Below are 18,233 nucleotides of genomic sequence, written 5' to 3' on the forward strand. Positions count from 1 at the left end.
ATTTATTATTTGGAAGAGCATTCTTGTGGGACTGTAGTTAGAGTTGTTTATTTTCCCAAACTGCAATAGTTACCTTTGAAAAGGCTATAAGTTAAGACTGTTCTCCAAGGGAGAACTCTGCGTTTGACATAATTTTCTTGAACATTAGCATATGCTATTGTCTTTGCCTCTGGTCCCCTTAGCCTTGCTAAGTAAGTTATCATAGTCTTACCAGGTGGTAGTTATTGTTTCAGTAAATAATGTATTAAAACAATATTAAATCTGTACAAGTCTTGATGTTTCTTTTCTTTAAAACCAGAATAACCTAAGCACTCAGTCTGTTAAATTAGAATATGCCTACTCTATCCACTTCCGAGGCAATCTTTTATATAAAGAAGATTTTCTTATGTGGCACCTCTTATTTCTATGACTTTATTTTAACACAAATTAAGGTTCTTTAAGACAGCTGAAACTGAACTGTTTTTTCTTTAAATTGAAGGGGCATATTTAGAGTAAATGAACAAAGTATTTTCTCCAGTACTAGCCTTATTTGCTCACTGTTTTTATTTACTTATTCAATTATATTCAAAACTTGGCAACTGTAAGTATCTCCAGCTATCTAAGGAAGCAGGCAATGTTCAGTTGATTAGCTAAGGAGCTAAGTCTTATCTCCCTGTGTGTCTAGGTGTCCTGTTTGCTGTTCTGTTTTTTGTTTAGTATTTTTGTAGTATCGTTTTTGGGAGATTGTCTGATTTTTCCAGGTCAGAGTTATTGCAACCAATGTACAGGAGCATTTCAAATGCATTCTTTCTCAGAATTCTCTAAAAATGAAGCTGAAAAAGATTCTTTAGCTGAACTTGGATTCCTGTTACAGTGCATTTTGAATCCTTCAAATTCTGGATGTATTTGACTACCTGATTTAGGCTGAGTTAGGAATGAATTATGAAACCATAAAGGCTGATAATCAGATTAACTTTTTCTCTAACTTCTGTTACAATCGGGTATGAAAATGCACATTCCAGACTTCTTGAAGTCATTAAAAAAAAAACAAAAAACCTTCCGAACAACTTCTTGTTATTTGAGTTTTTTTGCAGTTTGTGGAAAAGCTCTTCATAATATTAATAGTTTACTGACCAAAGTAGCTTGTGATATCAAACTTATCTGCTTCTGGTGCCCAAGCAAAAGTAGTGCTTGACTTTCCATCCTTGAAAACTGAATGTATCTACAGGTAGGTCAGGTTGCTCAAAGCCCAGTCCTGCCTGATCTTGAATGTCTCTGGGAGCAGAGCATCTACCGTCTCTCTGGGCAACATGAACATTACTGTGTTTATTGCATGTATAAAAATGAACAAAAAATAGCCCACCTTCTTTCTTATATCCAATCTAGATCTTTCCTCTTAGTTTGAAACAGTTTCCTCTTTTTCTGTCACAGCAGACCCTGCTAAAGGGTCTCTCCTTTCTTGCAGCCCTACCTACCCCTCCTACCCCCCACCCCTGCCTACTGAAAGGCTGTTCTAAGCTCTCCCTGGAGCCTTCTCATCTCTAGGCTGAACAGCCCTAGCTCCCTCAGCCTAGCCTCATGGGGGACTTGTTCCATTCCTTGGATTATTTTCATGGTCCTCCTCTGGACTCCCTCTACCAGGTCAGTGTTTCTAATATACTGAGGACTCCACACCTGGACACAGGTGAAGTCCAACTAGAGCAGAGAAGAGGGGCAGGATCACCTCTCTTATTCAGCTGGTCGTACTTCTTTTCATGCATTTGGTTTTCTGGGCTGCGAAGGCATATTGCTGGCTCATGTCCAACTTCCCATTCATCCACCAGTACCCTCAAGTCTGTTTCAGCAGAGCTGTGCTCTAGCCTTACGTTTCCCAGCTTGAATTGATAGCGGGGGTTGCCACGATCCAAGTGCAAACCTTGTACTTGGATTTATTGAATCTCATGAGGTTCACCTGGGCCCATTCCTCAGCCTGTCTAGGTCTCTCTGGACGGTATGCTGTCCCTCAGGCTTGTTGACTGCACCACACAGCTTTGTGTCATCTGCAAACTGCGGAGGGAGCACTCGATCCCGCTGTCAGTGTCATTGTTGAAGTCGGTAAAGTGTACTGATCTCAGTACTGACTCCTGGGGGACCCCACTTGTCTGAATGGAGATCAGTGACAATGAACCACTGACCACCACTCTGGGTACAGTCTTGCAACCGGTTCTTCATTCATCAAACGCTCCATCTCTCAAACTCATATCTTCCTAAACTGGAGAGAAAGATGTTGTGTGGGACCACATCAAGAGCTTTACTGAAGTTCTGTTATGCTATCACAGAAGGCCACTGAGTTGATCAGGCATGACTTGCACTTGTTGAAGCCATGGTGGTTGTCTTGTACCACCTCCCTCTTTTTTCCCTATCTTCCATGATAATTCCCTTGTTAAAATTTAAGAAGGTACACTGTTGCATGGGTTCCAAATTCAGAATGGATATGACAAACTGATTGAGAAATGAAAGAACAGACTTCAAATATTGGGATTGGCTTTGCATTAAAATGACCATCTGAAAAAAATTCTATAATTTAGATGCATCAGGTACAGTAGAGCTCTGTGCTTAAAAATATACAGTGCAGATCACAGAGTAGTTAATACGTAATAAATTTATTACCAGGCTAGTTAATTTGTGCAGTATGTCAACCTGCAGATAACTGTTTCCAGAAGTGTTATTTCACTTAGCTAAAAGTCTTGTTCTCGTGATATTATTTCACTCCTTTATAAATGCTAATGTCAATAATCATAAGTTTATTGAAAGATTCTTCTAAAAACAAAGTTAAAAGGAAGCTGATGGGCTAAACTGGACAGGGCAGATGCTAGCTGTTAATTTTAGAACTCAGAGATAGTGATGAAGCTTTTCAGACTGCAATAATCAATCACAGGACTGAATTGATTTGCATAATGACCAGGTTTCTTACAGTTATATTACTTGATGCCTGTGGAGGATGGGGGAGGCACTAGTTTTCTTCTGAACAACATCACTATTTGGATGCTTCTGTACACTTTGCTTTTTGCGGGGTTGAAACTGCAATTCACACTTCTTTAAGTTATGGTCACGATAAATACAATTTATTGTGGAAAGGGCTAGTTGGGGTGAAAAGTTTTTTGAACTATTAGCATCTATTCTTGAGACAATTTATGAATCAGAGTGGTAATTATTGTGAGTAGTCATCTAATTTCAAGTAGAATCGAATAGTGCATTACTTAATTGTCAAGCTAATGTTAAGTATTTCCTTTGATAAGCGTATAACCTCACCACAGTCTTCAACTGTATTCACAGTATCTTCAGACATTTTAATTATTCTAATTTAAGAAGTAACAACAACAAAAAAAAAGGTATCCCTTCATTCTTGGAGATTGGAGAGGAAGAAACCTATGAAATGCATGAGTTATCAGTGCCTTGTGTTTTCTTCAGGCCAATTGCTCTAAGAGTTAATCACGATGAGGAATACACCGGTTGCTATGTATTGCACTGCAGACTAGACTGGCATTCTATAAATGCCAGCAGAGGTTAGTAGCGGGGCACAAGCTGGATTTGTGTGCATAAATGAATGCACAAATCCCAAAAGGGATGTCTTCAAGCGTGTTTTTGGAAAGGAGTAAATTTTTTCTTTTCTCCTTCCTCTAGCTAGTACTGTTATGTCTTTTCCATCACTTTGACTGGAAGTCCTAGCCCTTTTTATTTGTGATTGGAAGCAAACTCAAATCCATAGATGTTTTGAGGACTGCAAGTAAAGATTTCAGCCTCTCTGCTGAAATGTTTCTAGCTTTTATTACTTCTGTGGATTTGACCATTCCTAAAACTATCACTGCAGTTAAACAGTAGCTTGTTCAAATGCAGCAAAAACTAAGAGAATGTTTTGCAGTACTACAAGGCTACAAAGGTGTGTGGGCTAACAGTTAATTTTCTTCAGGTCTGTACAGAGGATACTGTCTCCTTGTTACCCTAGCAGATATAGAGTTACTTCCTCTGATAATGTAACATTTTCTACCAACGTTGATGGCTGGGTCATGCAGAAGATGAAAGCTTAATTCATGTCTTGGATGGATTGTTTGTTTACATTAAAAAAAAAAAAAAAAATAAAGCAAACCAGACTGTAGAGATAAGTATTGCAATAGGTCCAAGGTAGTATTTTCCTCTTCTTACATGCAAAAACCTCTCATTGCAACAGCAGGGATTGTTAATTTCTTTTTTTTTTTTTTTTTTAACACTGTAATTGATAATTACTTGTAGCTATGTGGCCATAGTGGCCTGATGCTGCTGAAGGAGCAGCATGCAAAGTCTGGGGGCTTAGATTCACTTTACTTGCTCTCCTGCTTAGTTAAAAATGCCTATCCTTGTTAATGTCTGTTTTAAGACTTAATTTGAGTTAGTTCACTTGTCATTGGTTACAGCTATCAGTGTTGACAACTCTGGGAAAAATCAGGGACTTAGGGAGAGTTTCTTACCTTCCTTAAAAAGATTTGGTAATTTAGGGTATTGATTAGTTTCACATTCCATATGCATATACAGTTTTCAAAAGGAAGCAACTGAATTGATCAAAACTCAATTTTTAAACTTCAAACTTATGTTACAAAGGACAGACAAAAGTCTGAAACTTCTCTTTCATTTAATACTGGTGCCCAGGATTCAGAGACTGTCCAGTTAACTACTGTTTTTCATCTCATCCTAGAGGACCAGGCTGATAAAAGATTTAAAAAAAAAAAAAAAAAAAAAGTAATTTCAAGGTATGCCACAGGTAGTTGTTTTTTTGTTTTTTTGTTTTTTTTTTTGTACAAATCTTAAACAGTAAATAGCGTAAGCTGCAGTAGTAATAAAGATGTTGATCATTTTGGATGTGTTAAAGCAGACCTATGAAAGAGGTAGCCACAGATGGGGCTAACTTTATAGCCAGGGAAGCAGTATAGAGATTGGAAAATAAACTATTCCAATAGTTTATTGGTGGGGAAGCTGTCTGGTAGGTTATAGGGGACAGCAACTGTATCTGTGTGCTCCTTTGACTGTTATTCCGGTCTGCCACCGTGGACAGGAATTTGAGATTTCTTGTGCCTGGGAAGGGAGCTGGACAGACAGAGAACCCACGGTTTTGTGGTTGATTCCACCTCAATAGTTTTTTATTGGCTGTGTAACAACAACTTAGTCCTCTGCTAAAGAAGGTCTAGTTGTTGGCCTGTCATTCTCTGAAGGGAGTGACACATCCTCAGCGTTTCCAAGTAAAGCCTACTGAGGGGAAAAAAAAAAAAAAAAAACTTTTTTTTTTTATTTAGGGAAAAGAAAAGGATTTGTTCTTAGCAAAAGGAGAAGGCACAAACCCTTTCCTTGAAAAGTCAAAAAGAGTTTTTCCTGTTTCATTCAGTCTGCAACTGACTGCAAGAGTCACATTGTGCTTAATCCCCACTATCCTATGAGAAGTCATCATTAACAAGTTGGGTCCAATCCTGCAGCACTCAGTACCCAGAGACCTTCAGCACCTCTCAGAACTAGACCCTTTGTGCATGTCTTGTCGAAGAACACTAAGCTGTGCCAGACTTGCTTGTTCCAGTTTAGTTCAAGAGAGGCCATGTGAAAACAGCTTTTTGTTTGCATTCGCATGAGCTCTTCATCTGGTTTTGCCTCAGAACCACAAATTCTGTCTGATTTCAGTTGAAAGAAGGAAATGGGGTAGGTCTCAAAGTGCTAAGCCAAGGGTAAACGTTAGCCTAATCCAGACAGATGAACTTTCCCTTGATTTTGATTTTATCTGGAATGTTTTGTGTAACATTTCATATATATAGAAAAAATTATCTCAAAGATTGTGAAGTCATGTATTTGAATAGTACAGAATGACAAAAGTAAGATTGTGCTACTTTAAGTTGATATTTTATATGAATTTGATTGTTTTTTGTTAAAGAAACACATAATGTTTTTTTCAGTAGAACTGAAAAGGATGGATAGGAAGAAAATACCATGTTGGTATTCTGTATTTTGTTATTTTTCTTTGTTCATTTTCCTATATTCTGTAATCTGTTGACGAAGATATTGATTTAATTAAGGCTTCTTAGGGTGCTCATAGTGTCAACGCTTTTGCAATCATAGATTTCTTGATTACCTTCACATTCATTTATCTTCATAAAATCTATATAAGATCTAATTATTCCCACTTTACAGAAGGGGCTCTGAGCTACAGAGTGTAGAAGTGCTTAAGTGTCAGAGGTCTGATAATTGTTATTTAATGTTCTTTATTGTAGAACAAATTGCTATAAATTAGCTGTGCTAATTTTAATTCAGTTAAGAAGAAAAATAAATGTGAGTCAGCAGTTCAGATGTTCTCCCTGTGTATGCAAATAACAATACTTGAGTTTGGAAGGGACCTTTGGAGGTCATCTTGTCTAACCACCTAGTTAAGCATAGCCACCTGGGGCAGGTTGGCCATGACTGTGTGCAGGTCATTTTTTAATAACGCCAAGGAAGGAAACTCTGCAACATCTCTAGGCAATGCTGTGAGTCTGAATAAATATATTTGTATCTTAAAATAGAATTTGTAAGGGAAACTTTTAGTTCTCCAGTGAAAGTTAGGAGCTACACATTTGTGGTTTTGAAAAGTAATTGCATAATGTTGCAAATTCTTCTTCAGTAGTTGTAGGAGCTAAAAATAACAAACTTCGTTTTGTTTGATTGTTAGGGAGCCATGAACAAATTTGATATTTCGTTTTTCAAGTTATGTGAATTGATATCAGTATTTCAGATAATGTTCATAAAGCATCTATTTCACTTTCTATGATTGAAAGTATCTTTGTAGCATTCAGTGGGAAGTGTGGAAAAGTTTTACCTGCAGTGTTGGCAGAAATAGAAGTTACATTTTTGTAGCTAAAATCACCCCTTGATCACACAATTCTTAAAGTTCTAGTAAACATGTTATTACTTTCTAATAGTAGGAAAATGCATGCAAGGTGCTGAAAGACATGCTTATAAAGCTGATATCTTTGGAAGCCGTTGAGTTGGGTATATAGTTTTGGTGGAGTGCAAACCTTTTTTATTTTCTATTTATTTTTTTATTTTGAAGTATCAAAAATTTCCATATTATTTTTAACATAGGAGTGCATGTTTAAAGACACATCTGTAAAAGGCATTTCTTGATGTTGAGCAAAACAGTTTACTTACAGGGAAATTAATAATTACATTTAAAAATTGTGAAAGGTCTACAACAGCAAAATCTTACTGTGTCACTTTAAGGTTAATGAATCACTCAATTCAGAGCATGCTAAAATAAGCAGATATGTTGTTTTTTTTTTGACTTTGCTTCAGTTTTCATTAACTTTATATAAATAACTTTCTGTTATTTGATGGAAAGCCACTATTGAAAAGCCTTCTTTCAGTATTGCCAGATTTTGTACAAGTACAAAAGAGAAAACATCCTCTTTAAGATAACAACTTCAGTAAAGGATGTGGAAATCTTTGCTTTACTGGAGACCATACTTAGTAAATGGTTAGGGATTCCCTATTTTAGGGTAGAAAAAGGGAAGTACACTGACAAATTCATCTGAATACTACATAGTCTTAAAAATAATCCCTTACGTGATTTGATCTTTCCTGCTTTAAAGGCGGTGATCCAAGTTCTGATAAATTTTTGGGTCACAAAGCAAGGCCACAGTAGTTCGAACAAATATCTGTTTTACTCTTTAGCAGATTCAAATTGGAGATATCATGTAGAAATACAGATTCTGTAAGCTCTCCAAACACTTGGGAACCATTCAAACTAATCAACAATGAATGATGTTGAAAGTTGTCATACGTGTTCTTCTACACTTGTAAGTAAGCGAAGTTCTAAATCTTCTAGAATACTGAAGATTACTTCTAGAATACTGAAGCTGAAATTCTGTCCAGGATAATTGCTATCTGAAGCCAAGTAGTCCAGTAGCTCTCCTAAAGAAACAAATGTACCTTTCACAGTTGAAGCTGAAATTTTAAATTTCAGTTTTACAAGATTTGAATGTGTTTAGAAACCATTTGGATGTGGCAAACCATTTGGACATGATTTAGCGGAAGGTTGTTAGCTAGGGTAGTATGGTTAGATTGGACTTGATTTTGCAGGTCTTTTCCAACCTGAGTAATGCTATGATTCTATTGTCTTCACTAGTTCATCATGGAAATAAGAGCTGCAAGACTAGGTGTGCAAGACAAATAGCATGCAGCTCTTCTGGGACATGTTTCTTTAGGGTATCTAGAATCCTTTGAATGTGTTTTTGTAAAAATTAATAGACTACCATTTTTAGCTGTCTAATAATATGTCCATTAGATTTGTTCACTGTCTTGGTATCAAAATTCTTAAGGACACTGATGCAAAGAATTTTTCAGATGCCGAAGTAATTCTGAAAAGGTTAAACAGGACAATAACATTAATCTTCCTCTTGGCTATCTATTAGTGTGGGTACTGCATAAAATACTGAAATGGGTCCATGCATTTCAGCAGCCTAGTATTGGTTTTGGCTTTTGAAACAGTACCGTTGTAGACCTTATTCTCCACAAAAACAAAGCAAAGTCAACTAACAAAAACAACAAAATTGGGTTTTATTTAAATTAAAACACTTTTTAAGAGTATTTTCCAAATACAACTTTGTAGATTCAGGGCAGTAGCTGAAAGGGTGATTGCTTAGTTTAAAGTTCCCAAAGGAGAGATGCTTTTCATGTGCAAAAAAATGTTTGGCAGGTTTTTCACTCTTTTCTGCTATATGCTAGGGGGGCAGCAAGGAAACTGAGTTTTACTGTCAGGAGGTTTTCCTCAGGAAGACTCATTAACTAGTGTTATGGGTTTCATGAGTTTCTTAAGAAGACTGAACAATGTCAGACAGTGCAAGCCTTTAAGCAACCATGTTGGCACAGTTGTCCTGCTATGCAGAAATGGAAATTGGCTGTTCTGCTCCTGAAGTCCCCTCCCTAGATATTTTTTTTTTAATGATTTCAACTCTCCTGGCTATTGTTTTTAGTTAACAAATGAAAAATGGAGCCAGTAGAATTTACCTGAATTTAAGTAAGAGTCATGTAAATGTTGCATGAGGGTCATGATGGTAGTTTTATGAAGATTCCCTAGTTGTAAATGTGGACAAAGGAATCAAGACTTCCTAAAATATCTCACTTGTAGTATTCTTACTTTTTCTCTTTTGACCTATCAACTGTTCTTTTCTGCCTTGTGTCCCTGCTCCTTTGCTTTTTCCATTCTTAGTTTTCTTTGTAACTACAACTTAGTGCAGGGCCAAAAACTCACCATCGAGGACTGTTTTGCATAATCAGGGAATGGTTCTCAATGTTTTTTTTGGTCTAAAGCTGTTCTCTTATGAATGCTTAAAAATGAACAGCTCAACAGAGCTATCGGGTTGACCTAAATTTCTTCCAGGTGCTACCAGTTCACAGCTACTGTGGCCCAAAAATGCTAAACTAATTTACATCACTCTATGAATGAAAACATTCACTCTGTGAATGAAAACAACGTGGTATTTTTGTTTTACTTTTTTAAAACACTGTATAACTTCTTCATAGGGCATTAGGTGGAGTAGAGGATAAACGGCACAGAGACTGAAGGTTATGAGAGAATACCAAGAAACTGTAGAGTTGAGGTGAGTGGAATGATACAAAAAAAAAAAAAAAAGTGATTTGATAGAATTAAACTTTGAGATTTGGCTAAGAAGTTGGTTCCATGACTTCAGTAAAAGAGGTTGAAGGAAAATAGGTCAGAAATAGCTAGAGGAGAAGCAAAATGTTCTGAGTTTATACATCACATTCTCTCTAGTTGTAAATACACAGACACAAACAAGTTGGTGCTGTATGTATGTATGCACAGTAGTTGCTAAGTGATGTCACGTTTAGATAAGCACTGACTTTAATGAGACAGGTTAACACCAATACTTTTAATTATTTTCCAGCAGCATGAGAAATTTTAGAGAGAAGTCTGCTGAGGAAACTTTAATATTTTAAGTTTTGGTAAGTTTAAAGATGTTGGATAATTAATGGTGTAACATAACAGTTTTAGGACGTCAGAAGGAAAAAACTAGGCTGAGCAGCAGCAAATGTAGCTCAAGTAGAAATAATTCTTTCTGATATGTGTAGATCTCAGAAATATGCTGTTAAATGTAAATATTTCATAGCTGTGCATAATTCTTCAGTCATGGGATTCTCATAGTGTGACCACTGGGAATTATCTGTCTGCTGCTTTCTGAAAGGCAAGAATAAAATACAGTGGTTTTCAAGAAGAGAATTCTTACAGTTTGTGAAGATTTATTATTTAAAAAAAAAAAAAAGAGAGAGAGAATTATAAAGTAAACTGCTAGCCATTTGATTTTACAGGGTTTGATATCTGTACTATTTAGCATACTTTGAAAAAAATTACAATGGGAGTATATAAGGCAGTGAAGCATACTCCGTCAATTTTTTAGCGTATTGTTTACCCTGTTTAATGTTCTTTTCTCTCATTGTAAGAGTAAACCATTCTGTATTCAAGGAAAGGTGTGAAGCATGTAATTTTGGTGAACTTGCCTTTTCTTAGCTTTTATCTCTTAATATAATAACTTGTGTGTCCTGTTAGTAAACCAGGACTGCTCAGAGCCCTTTCTGAAATACTACTGGCTGTATGTTTATATATTATTGCTAGAAATAAACTTCTCTTTATTCCACAGAGAAGTTGTGGATGCTCCATCCCTGGAGGCATCCAAGGCCAGTTTGGGTGGAGCTCTGGGCAATCTGATCTAGTGGTAGGCAGCCCTGCCCACAGGAGGGAGGTTGAGGCTGAATGACCTTCAAAGTGCCTTCCTACCTAAGCCACTCTTTTTTTTTTTTTTTTTTTCCTCCTTGTTTGTTTCTCTTTACTTCCATATTAGCATTTTTCAAGCTTTTACTCTTCCTAGGCTTTTCCACTTTTGAGTTGTACGCTCCAGATGAATTGATCGGTCTGTCTTCCAAAATATAAAGCAGTTAGCATGTGTTAGACAACCATAAGGAAATGTTGCAGCTCTCTGAAGGATGTTCTAGAAAAGTTTCTGTGCTGTTCAGTAGAGCTTTGTGTTATAATAGAACCAAAATATCAATTTCAGTACCTCAGAGATCCCTTAAAGCTGCTCCTAATTGCAAGATCTGAGGAAAGAGGCTGGTTAAGCATTGTCTAGAACAAAAACTCACAGCATTGCTGCTTCCTAGAAAGGCTGCAGGGTCAAGTGAGCTGCAGAATACCATTTTTTTTTAAGATTATCTCTGTCAGATAGTGGGAAAACTGAAGTGACTTAGATAACAAAGAATGAATATTGCTGGTGGAGAAAAAGCTGAAAGCAGCTATAAGTTATGTTGGATGCTGGTATGTAATTAGCTAAACTGTCATCAGTAAATAATGTGTCACAAATGGTCTTTGTTAGATAAGCAACTTCCTCTGATCATTGTGACAAAAATAATGCTACTTTATCTGTCTTTGTGTCCCTGGGAAACCACTCAGCCTTTTCAGTGTGTCTGGAAGTACTACAGTCACTGTGGTTCTTCCGAAGAAGGCTGACTTTATGACTGTTAACTACTTGAATAAGCTTTTGGCTGTGTGGCAGTCCACAATGAGATCGTCTTTCTGCAGATGCTTACCAGAATCTTAGATGCTGGTGACTCTTTGGCCTCGTAGTTCAGGCATCAACAGAGGATCCAGGTACACAGAATCTGAATCCCACCAGTTTTAGGATTAAGTTTCTGAGTCTCAGAAATTGTATACTTGCACACAATACTCTAATAAATTTGGGTATGAAGCACTCGAAGTGATACATTTTCACAGAAATTAGACAATATCAGCTGTGTAAAGTTAAGAGATAAAGAAAAATGAGAGTTTAGAAAACATTTTTTGATGAAAAACTTAAGAATGGAGAATGACTGAGAGACGCTGGTGCTCCTGAGCTGACAGGAAAGCTATGCGGCACTGCTGCTCAAGTCTGTTACACTGTTTGCACAAGGAGCTCAGTAACAGTAATTCACAAGGTATATAGACAGGGTGTGAAAAATCCACGGGTATAAAAAGGGCATATTAAAACATGAAAGCAAACTGCACCATAACACTACTGCAGCTTTAATTCCCCACACAATGCACTGAGGACAGAGTCTAGTGTGCAGTACATAGATGGCATTGGCACCTATTTTCCTGGCTAAACAGATGAGAAATGACCTCAAGAGGCTGCGTTCTCTACTTCATGTATTTATTTTGTCAAAGAAAAATGTCTTGTAAACTGCTACAGATCAGAGAGGGAACGCAAAGGGGCATTTCCTTAAATAGATTGAATGTGCTCTTCAGCTTTCCAAACCATGAAATAATGCAACAATTACCTCAGAATATTCCTGTCAATAATGCGTTAGTAGTACTTAATCCTCTTTCTCCTCAAGAGCCCGCTACAGCTCTGCACATTGGAACACTGGATAAAGATGCTGTTTCTCAGGAAAAATGTTCTCCCAGTCCATGGGAAATGTAGTGCTATGGTTCCTGTGTCCCAAGAGAGTGCACTTGTAGAAGCAGCAGCTTTCAAACTGTTTTCAATCTGGATGAAAAGGTTATTTTTATCTATGAGTAGTCATACTCTATAGTATGCCCAGCTGCAGCAGTTTCAGAAATGTAGGGGCCCTTCTTTCCACCTGGTCTACTGAACCACTAAATCAAAAGGTGTTTTAGGAAATTCACAAACAAAAGTAATTTCAGTAAGTATGTAATACTTTTTCACTTGATTTCCTTTCCATATTTTTCTAGGGGAAATACATGAAATGATGTTGATTGAAAGAAGCAAGGTAATCATTAGCAGCAGAGTGTTTCTCAAATGTAGATAGCAAGAGGTCATAGAATGATGTCTGGTTACTTGCTGAGGTCTGCTGAAAATATGCTGAGATTTCTGACTCTATACTCTCTCACTCTCTACTTGTGTGTATGAGACAAAGGAACTACTTTTTTGGTTCAAGATGAACTGTCAGCATTTGGCTTACAATATTTCATACGATAAACTGTAACCAGAATGAAATTGCCTTCTAAGTAATAATGCCATGATTTTGTTCAGTCTGGTTATAAATGTCTTTGTGACGAAACATCAACATTTCTGGAAGCTCACAGAAAGCAAACAAAGTGTGCTGCACTTCAGATATATCCTGTTATTCCACTTACGTTTATCTTTTCTGCATTTGAGGCTATTAACTTTCAATTTGTGTTATTTCTATGGAGAAAAATAGAAAAATCAGTAATAGTCAAGCTATATGTATGTAGCAAGAGGTAGTGAAAAACTTCTGTGTGTTTTTGAATGTTAAGCATGTTGCAAATCTGCTCTGGCTTAAATTCAAAGAAGAGATCTTGGTTTTTCAATTACAAACAAAATATCCTGTGTAGAGTTAATATTTTGCTACCACTGATAGAAAAACTCTGGTCTGACTTAACCTTTAAATTCCAAATTAACCCTAATCTAGGTGGGCATATTCCTTCAACATTCTTTTTGAAGTGTTCAAATGCCACCAGTCTTCTGCTTCTTTCCCAGTTATTGGCTGGTCATGAAATTGAACTGCTGTGTGTAAAAGAAAATGCGAAAATAAAGTCTTCATAATGCTACTGGATTTTTTTGAATACTGCTCTTAAGGATGGACATGTATTATTCTTCTTGGAAAGAAGAATTCAAGCAAATTCTAAGAGGCAATTACTAACAATTGTTTGTTTTGCAGTATGGCTGGCATTTACCTGCACCTCTGCTGAGCTGCATGGCCACTTGCATCCTGATACCACCTGGGATGCCAGATTTGACAATTAAAAATTTTTATCACAGTTTTCTGATTCCCAATAACAGAGTTTGACAAATCAGTCAGTTGTCTCCAGTGTCTTCCCTGAGCCTGTTCAGCTTGTATAGTTATCCAAATAGAGCACTTTTGGCTAAGAAATTCATTGCTTTTCATTTTTACTTGTCGTAATGTCACCTGATAATTTAGCATATGGAAACTTGATGAGTTTGCAGCTCATGTAGGGATCTCACTGTCTCCTTTCACAAGACCATGTAATAGTTTACACCAAGAGTTTCTTAGGCTTCTTAGGATTCCTTGGGTCCTCCGTTCAAGAATAATTTTGCTCAGAGCAACGCAAGGCACTTGCAACCTCTTCTCATCTCAATCTGCACAAATTATTCTGTGCATATATATTACTCTTCCCCTCTGTTCTGCATTAATATGAGCTATCGGAAGTGATGAAGCACTGGTGCAATGTTCACAGATGGTGACTGTTCCTGGGTATCTTAACATAGAACTTTTTCAAATGTTTGTTACTCTAAAATAAACAATATTACTTTCTACATTATTTCACTGTTCTTGCTCTTTATCTTTCTTCCCACAAAAAGATGAGGAGATGAGGAAGATAAGTTAACATAGGAGGTCTTGCAGTGTTAAGATGACGACATAGTGAAAGCTATGCTACTTCTTTCTGCTGTCTAGGTAATTCATTCAAGGTCACAGCAGCTTTTAGATAGAAGTTGGACTGCTGAGGAGTGAGAAGCTACAATCAGTTGTCATCTTCCAATCCCTGAATACATCAGCTTCACTTAGTTGCAGCAGAGGGTCATGTATTTTTTAAAATGCTCCCTCCTTTTTATTAATTTAAGTTGAAAAATGAAAAGATGTATATGAGGGTGTGCACAGTCAGACTGAGATGAGGGCAGAATTTCATGTTCTGAATGACTTTTCCTTTCAATGCCTAATCTCTGCTGCTGCTATTTCAGCCAGTTTCAGAAGGAGAGCTAAGGTCCTGACATGAGGGAGAGCTGCATCATGCATCCTCAGGAAATCACCTATTGCCTCTGAGAAAGGCTTTCTCTTGGATATATGTGGCACAATATAACATTGTATGTTATAACTTAATTAGGTGTTTCTGACTTGTTGCTGTTCATTTTCTATGGGAAACTTTAAACCTTTGTTTTCCTTAAACAAAGAAAGCATGAAACAATTTGTAGCACTTTAAAAATACTCATTACAGTGCTAGCAGTTGAAATTGTTTGGCACAATGTGTCTTTTTTTAAGTGTGACAAGCAGGGCTAATTGTTTGGAGGCCATTAATCTGCCACTTACGAAAGCATCCCACCAAGGTTTCTGGATGGGAAAGGTATGCGTCCCTGCTATGTGACACTTCTCATAGAGCATTCAAACAAGACTGAGCATGGACATTCCGTGGACACTTCCAGAAACTAGTTGCTTTCAAAGTTTCTCAAATCTTTACTGAGAATTGTGTTCTTAAGACAAAGTTGCCTTTGAAAACTGGATGTGGATTATGGCATGTCTAATATTATTCTGCAAACTTTGAGCCCTGACTATGTCAGTGTATCATCTATATATTTCACTATAATTGCTATTTTGGAGATTTCTCACTTGAGACATTCATTGGTCTGGAAGTTGAGTAGTGCATGTAGCCCTTTGCAGAGCTGTAGGCAGGACATGAGCATGGAATGTTTCAGTGCGACTGCGCAGTTGGTATTCATTGGAATTAGTGACTGGTGTGATGCAGTTAATTGTCCGTATAGATGTGTATGTGTATGTGTAAATCTCCAAGAGTAGAACCAGATCAGATTCCTCTCCAGCTGTCTGCAACACCTAGCATATTTTTTGTCTGTAATTAGGAAATGCAACAGTCTTCATGGTGAGCATCATCATTGCTGCTGATGCATGGGAAGTGTTTTTCCAAGACCTTGTAAGAGAGAGCACGTAAGATGATGCGATGCAACCTGTTTTTTTAAGAGAGCATAGAAGAAATAACAGCAACAGATAGAAGGGTGCTGCAGAATCTTAATTTTGCTGCCTTATGAAGAAATTTTGCAAGAGAAAATAGGTAGGCTGTATGTGTGCATATAAAATTGACTCTGCCCATTGGCTTGCTGGAGTCACATTCTTTCTGAAAGCTGTGTAGCCACAAGGTATGGACTGTGAGCCAAAAGCCTCAACTGTCTGCCCTGCTGCCTGGGAAAAGGAGTTGCTTATATTTATTTTAGGCATGGCTTTGAATTACACCACCATATGTCTTACTCTGTGAATAGATCTCCTCAGCCAATGCCTGAGTCAAATACAAAAGGAAAAGTTAAGATCCTATGGTTAATTGTAAGTTGGACTTGTTTTTAATTTAATCCTCAACATGGTAACCTCAATATATTTTTCTGTAATTAAACTATCTGCGTAGCACATTAATTTTATGTACATACAGTAATTATCTCTCAGAATTGTATCCCAAATCATCTATTACGGATGATGACAAGAAATGATACTTTGTTTTTAGCTATATTAACGATATCAGAGTACTTGTAAACTTGGGTTAATTAGTTGTCATTCACAGTGTCCTGGACAAGGAGGTTAGTGCAATGCTCAAGTCTCTGAGGGTTGTGTAAGCAACACCTAATAAAGATTTCAAGGGAATTTTGGATCACTGTAATTTGTGTAAGGCTGAATGCTGGAAAATTGTGTATGAGTTTGTCCACGTATACACAGCATATAACACTGCCAGAATAGTTATGGAAACACAGATGAAATGAGCAGTGACCAGACCCAGCTGAGACGTGATTAAAGGCCATAGAAGGCCTGAACGGCTGAAATTAATTATTCAGAATGTAAAATTAGCAAATGACTAATTGCTTCATTTAAGTTGATTAGGGTTTCTTTTAGGTTAAAGAGCAATTGAAAAAACTCAAGGGAGTTCATGAAAATCAATGAAGTTTATAGGAGTAAGTTTTTACTTTTACTTTTAACTCTTTATGCAACAGAATCTGAAGTACCTGTGTTTTATTTACAGGCTAGTAAAGAATTTACATTTTCCTTAAACTGTGTGCTTATCTAAAGCAAAAATCAAAGAGCATGAAAGGAATGTGAATCCCCTAGATAAGAGATTAATTCTCCTCATGAGGCGTTGTTCTCATGACGAAAATGCTACATCAGATTTCTGAAGCTTGGTCCTACAGGTTTCCTGTCTGAATACTATCAAGTGACTTTTATTTCTGTTCACTCTTGTTTTATGAAAACAACAAAATAAACCCCTCTCTGTGTTGTTTACTAATTTAGTAAATCATTTGGCTACGGGGATGTGAGGAATGTTCCTAAAATAGGAAGTTAAATTTTTAGATCTGAGTGGCCTTCTCTAGTATTTTAAATACGATGTTTTAAAATAGTAAATGCAGTATATATTTTTGTTGATTGCTTTCCCCCCCCCCAAAAAAAAGGCAATTTTAAAAAACATTGAAACTTTCCTCTTGTTTCCTAAATAAGATCCACCTGAAAGATGTTATGAAGTTTGACTTTAAATATAAAAGTTGTAAAATCATACTTCAATTTAGAAAAGGGCATTTATGAAAATAGGTGTTACAAGGCAAAAATAAAGGTTTCAACTCAAATATTTCTTATTGGAAAAACAATAAAACTAAAACAGAAACAACAAAGCAGAGCAACAAACATTATCAGAGCGTTTTGTTTTGGATCTATATCACCCACTGATGATTCAGAGAGGTTGAAGTTTTGTTTTTCTTTCTTTGACTTTTCTTTTGTACAAATCTTTCTATGCTGAATCTATTTAAAAATCTTTTTTATTTTTTTTTAACTGACCTGTGAGAGTCACACACTTGTTTATTTTTAACCTGATTTTAAACTCACTGGCAATATTCCCTTTTTTCTCCTTTTGTATCTTTATGCCTGCCGTGGTCCATTCTTTCTAGTCAGTAACCAGAAGTCTTCCTGGTTGAATATGATTTGGTTTTAGATCAATGTTTTGTATGCAGTACTATTTTGTTTCAGTATTGTTTAAATTTTTTTATTTTTCTTTCCCCCTTGGTAGACGCAGGGTGCTGGCCATATCTGATGGCATTGAACATATTGGGAATCTTCGCTGGGAACTTGCACTGTGCCTCCTCGCTGCTTGGACTATCTGCTATTTTTGCATTTGGAAAGGAACAAAGTCAACTGGGAAGGTAGGGTTGAAATACTATGCATCAACTGAAGTATTACACTCTTGTGCCCCAAACCTGTGTGTTATTATTTACCTTTCCTTACATTGTAATGGTAGAATTTTAAGTGCGTTTTACATTTCTCTGAGTAGCTGCATTTATACAGTATATAAACTACTAAAACTGAGTAATTAAGAATTAGTCTTTTTTTTTTTTTTTTTTTTTTTTGCATTGGTTTTTTTCCTCTTGGTTTTGTTCCCTGAATTCTGTTATGCGAGGCTGGTTTGTTGTTGTTGTTGTTGTTTT

General features: G+C 36.7%; 1 protein-coding gene across 1 annotated transcript in view; it reads left to right on the plus strand.

Annotated features, from left to right (window-relative positions):
* SLC6A11 (solute carrier family 6 member 11) overlaps positions 1 to 18,233 on the plus strand; it is a 90,094-nt gene that overhangs the window by 9,398 nt on the left and 62,463 nt on the right. The window contains exon 6 of the mRNA XM_019620012.3: positions 17,819 to 17,951. Within this exon, the coding sequence (XP_019475557.2) occupies positions 17,819 to 17,951 (133 nt within the window). The remainder of the gene's footprint in view (positions 1 to 17,818; positions 17,952 to 18,233) is intronic.

This window comes from Meleagris gallopavo, chromosome 14 (genome assembly GCF_905368555.1).
Source record: "Meleagris gallopavo chromosome 14, MGAL_WU_HG_1.1, whole genome shotgun sequence".
Taxonomy (NCBI): domain Eukaryota; kingdom Metazoa; phylum Chordata; class Aves; order Galliformes; family Phasianidae; genus Meleagris; species Meleagris gallopavo.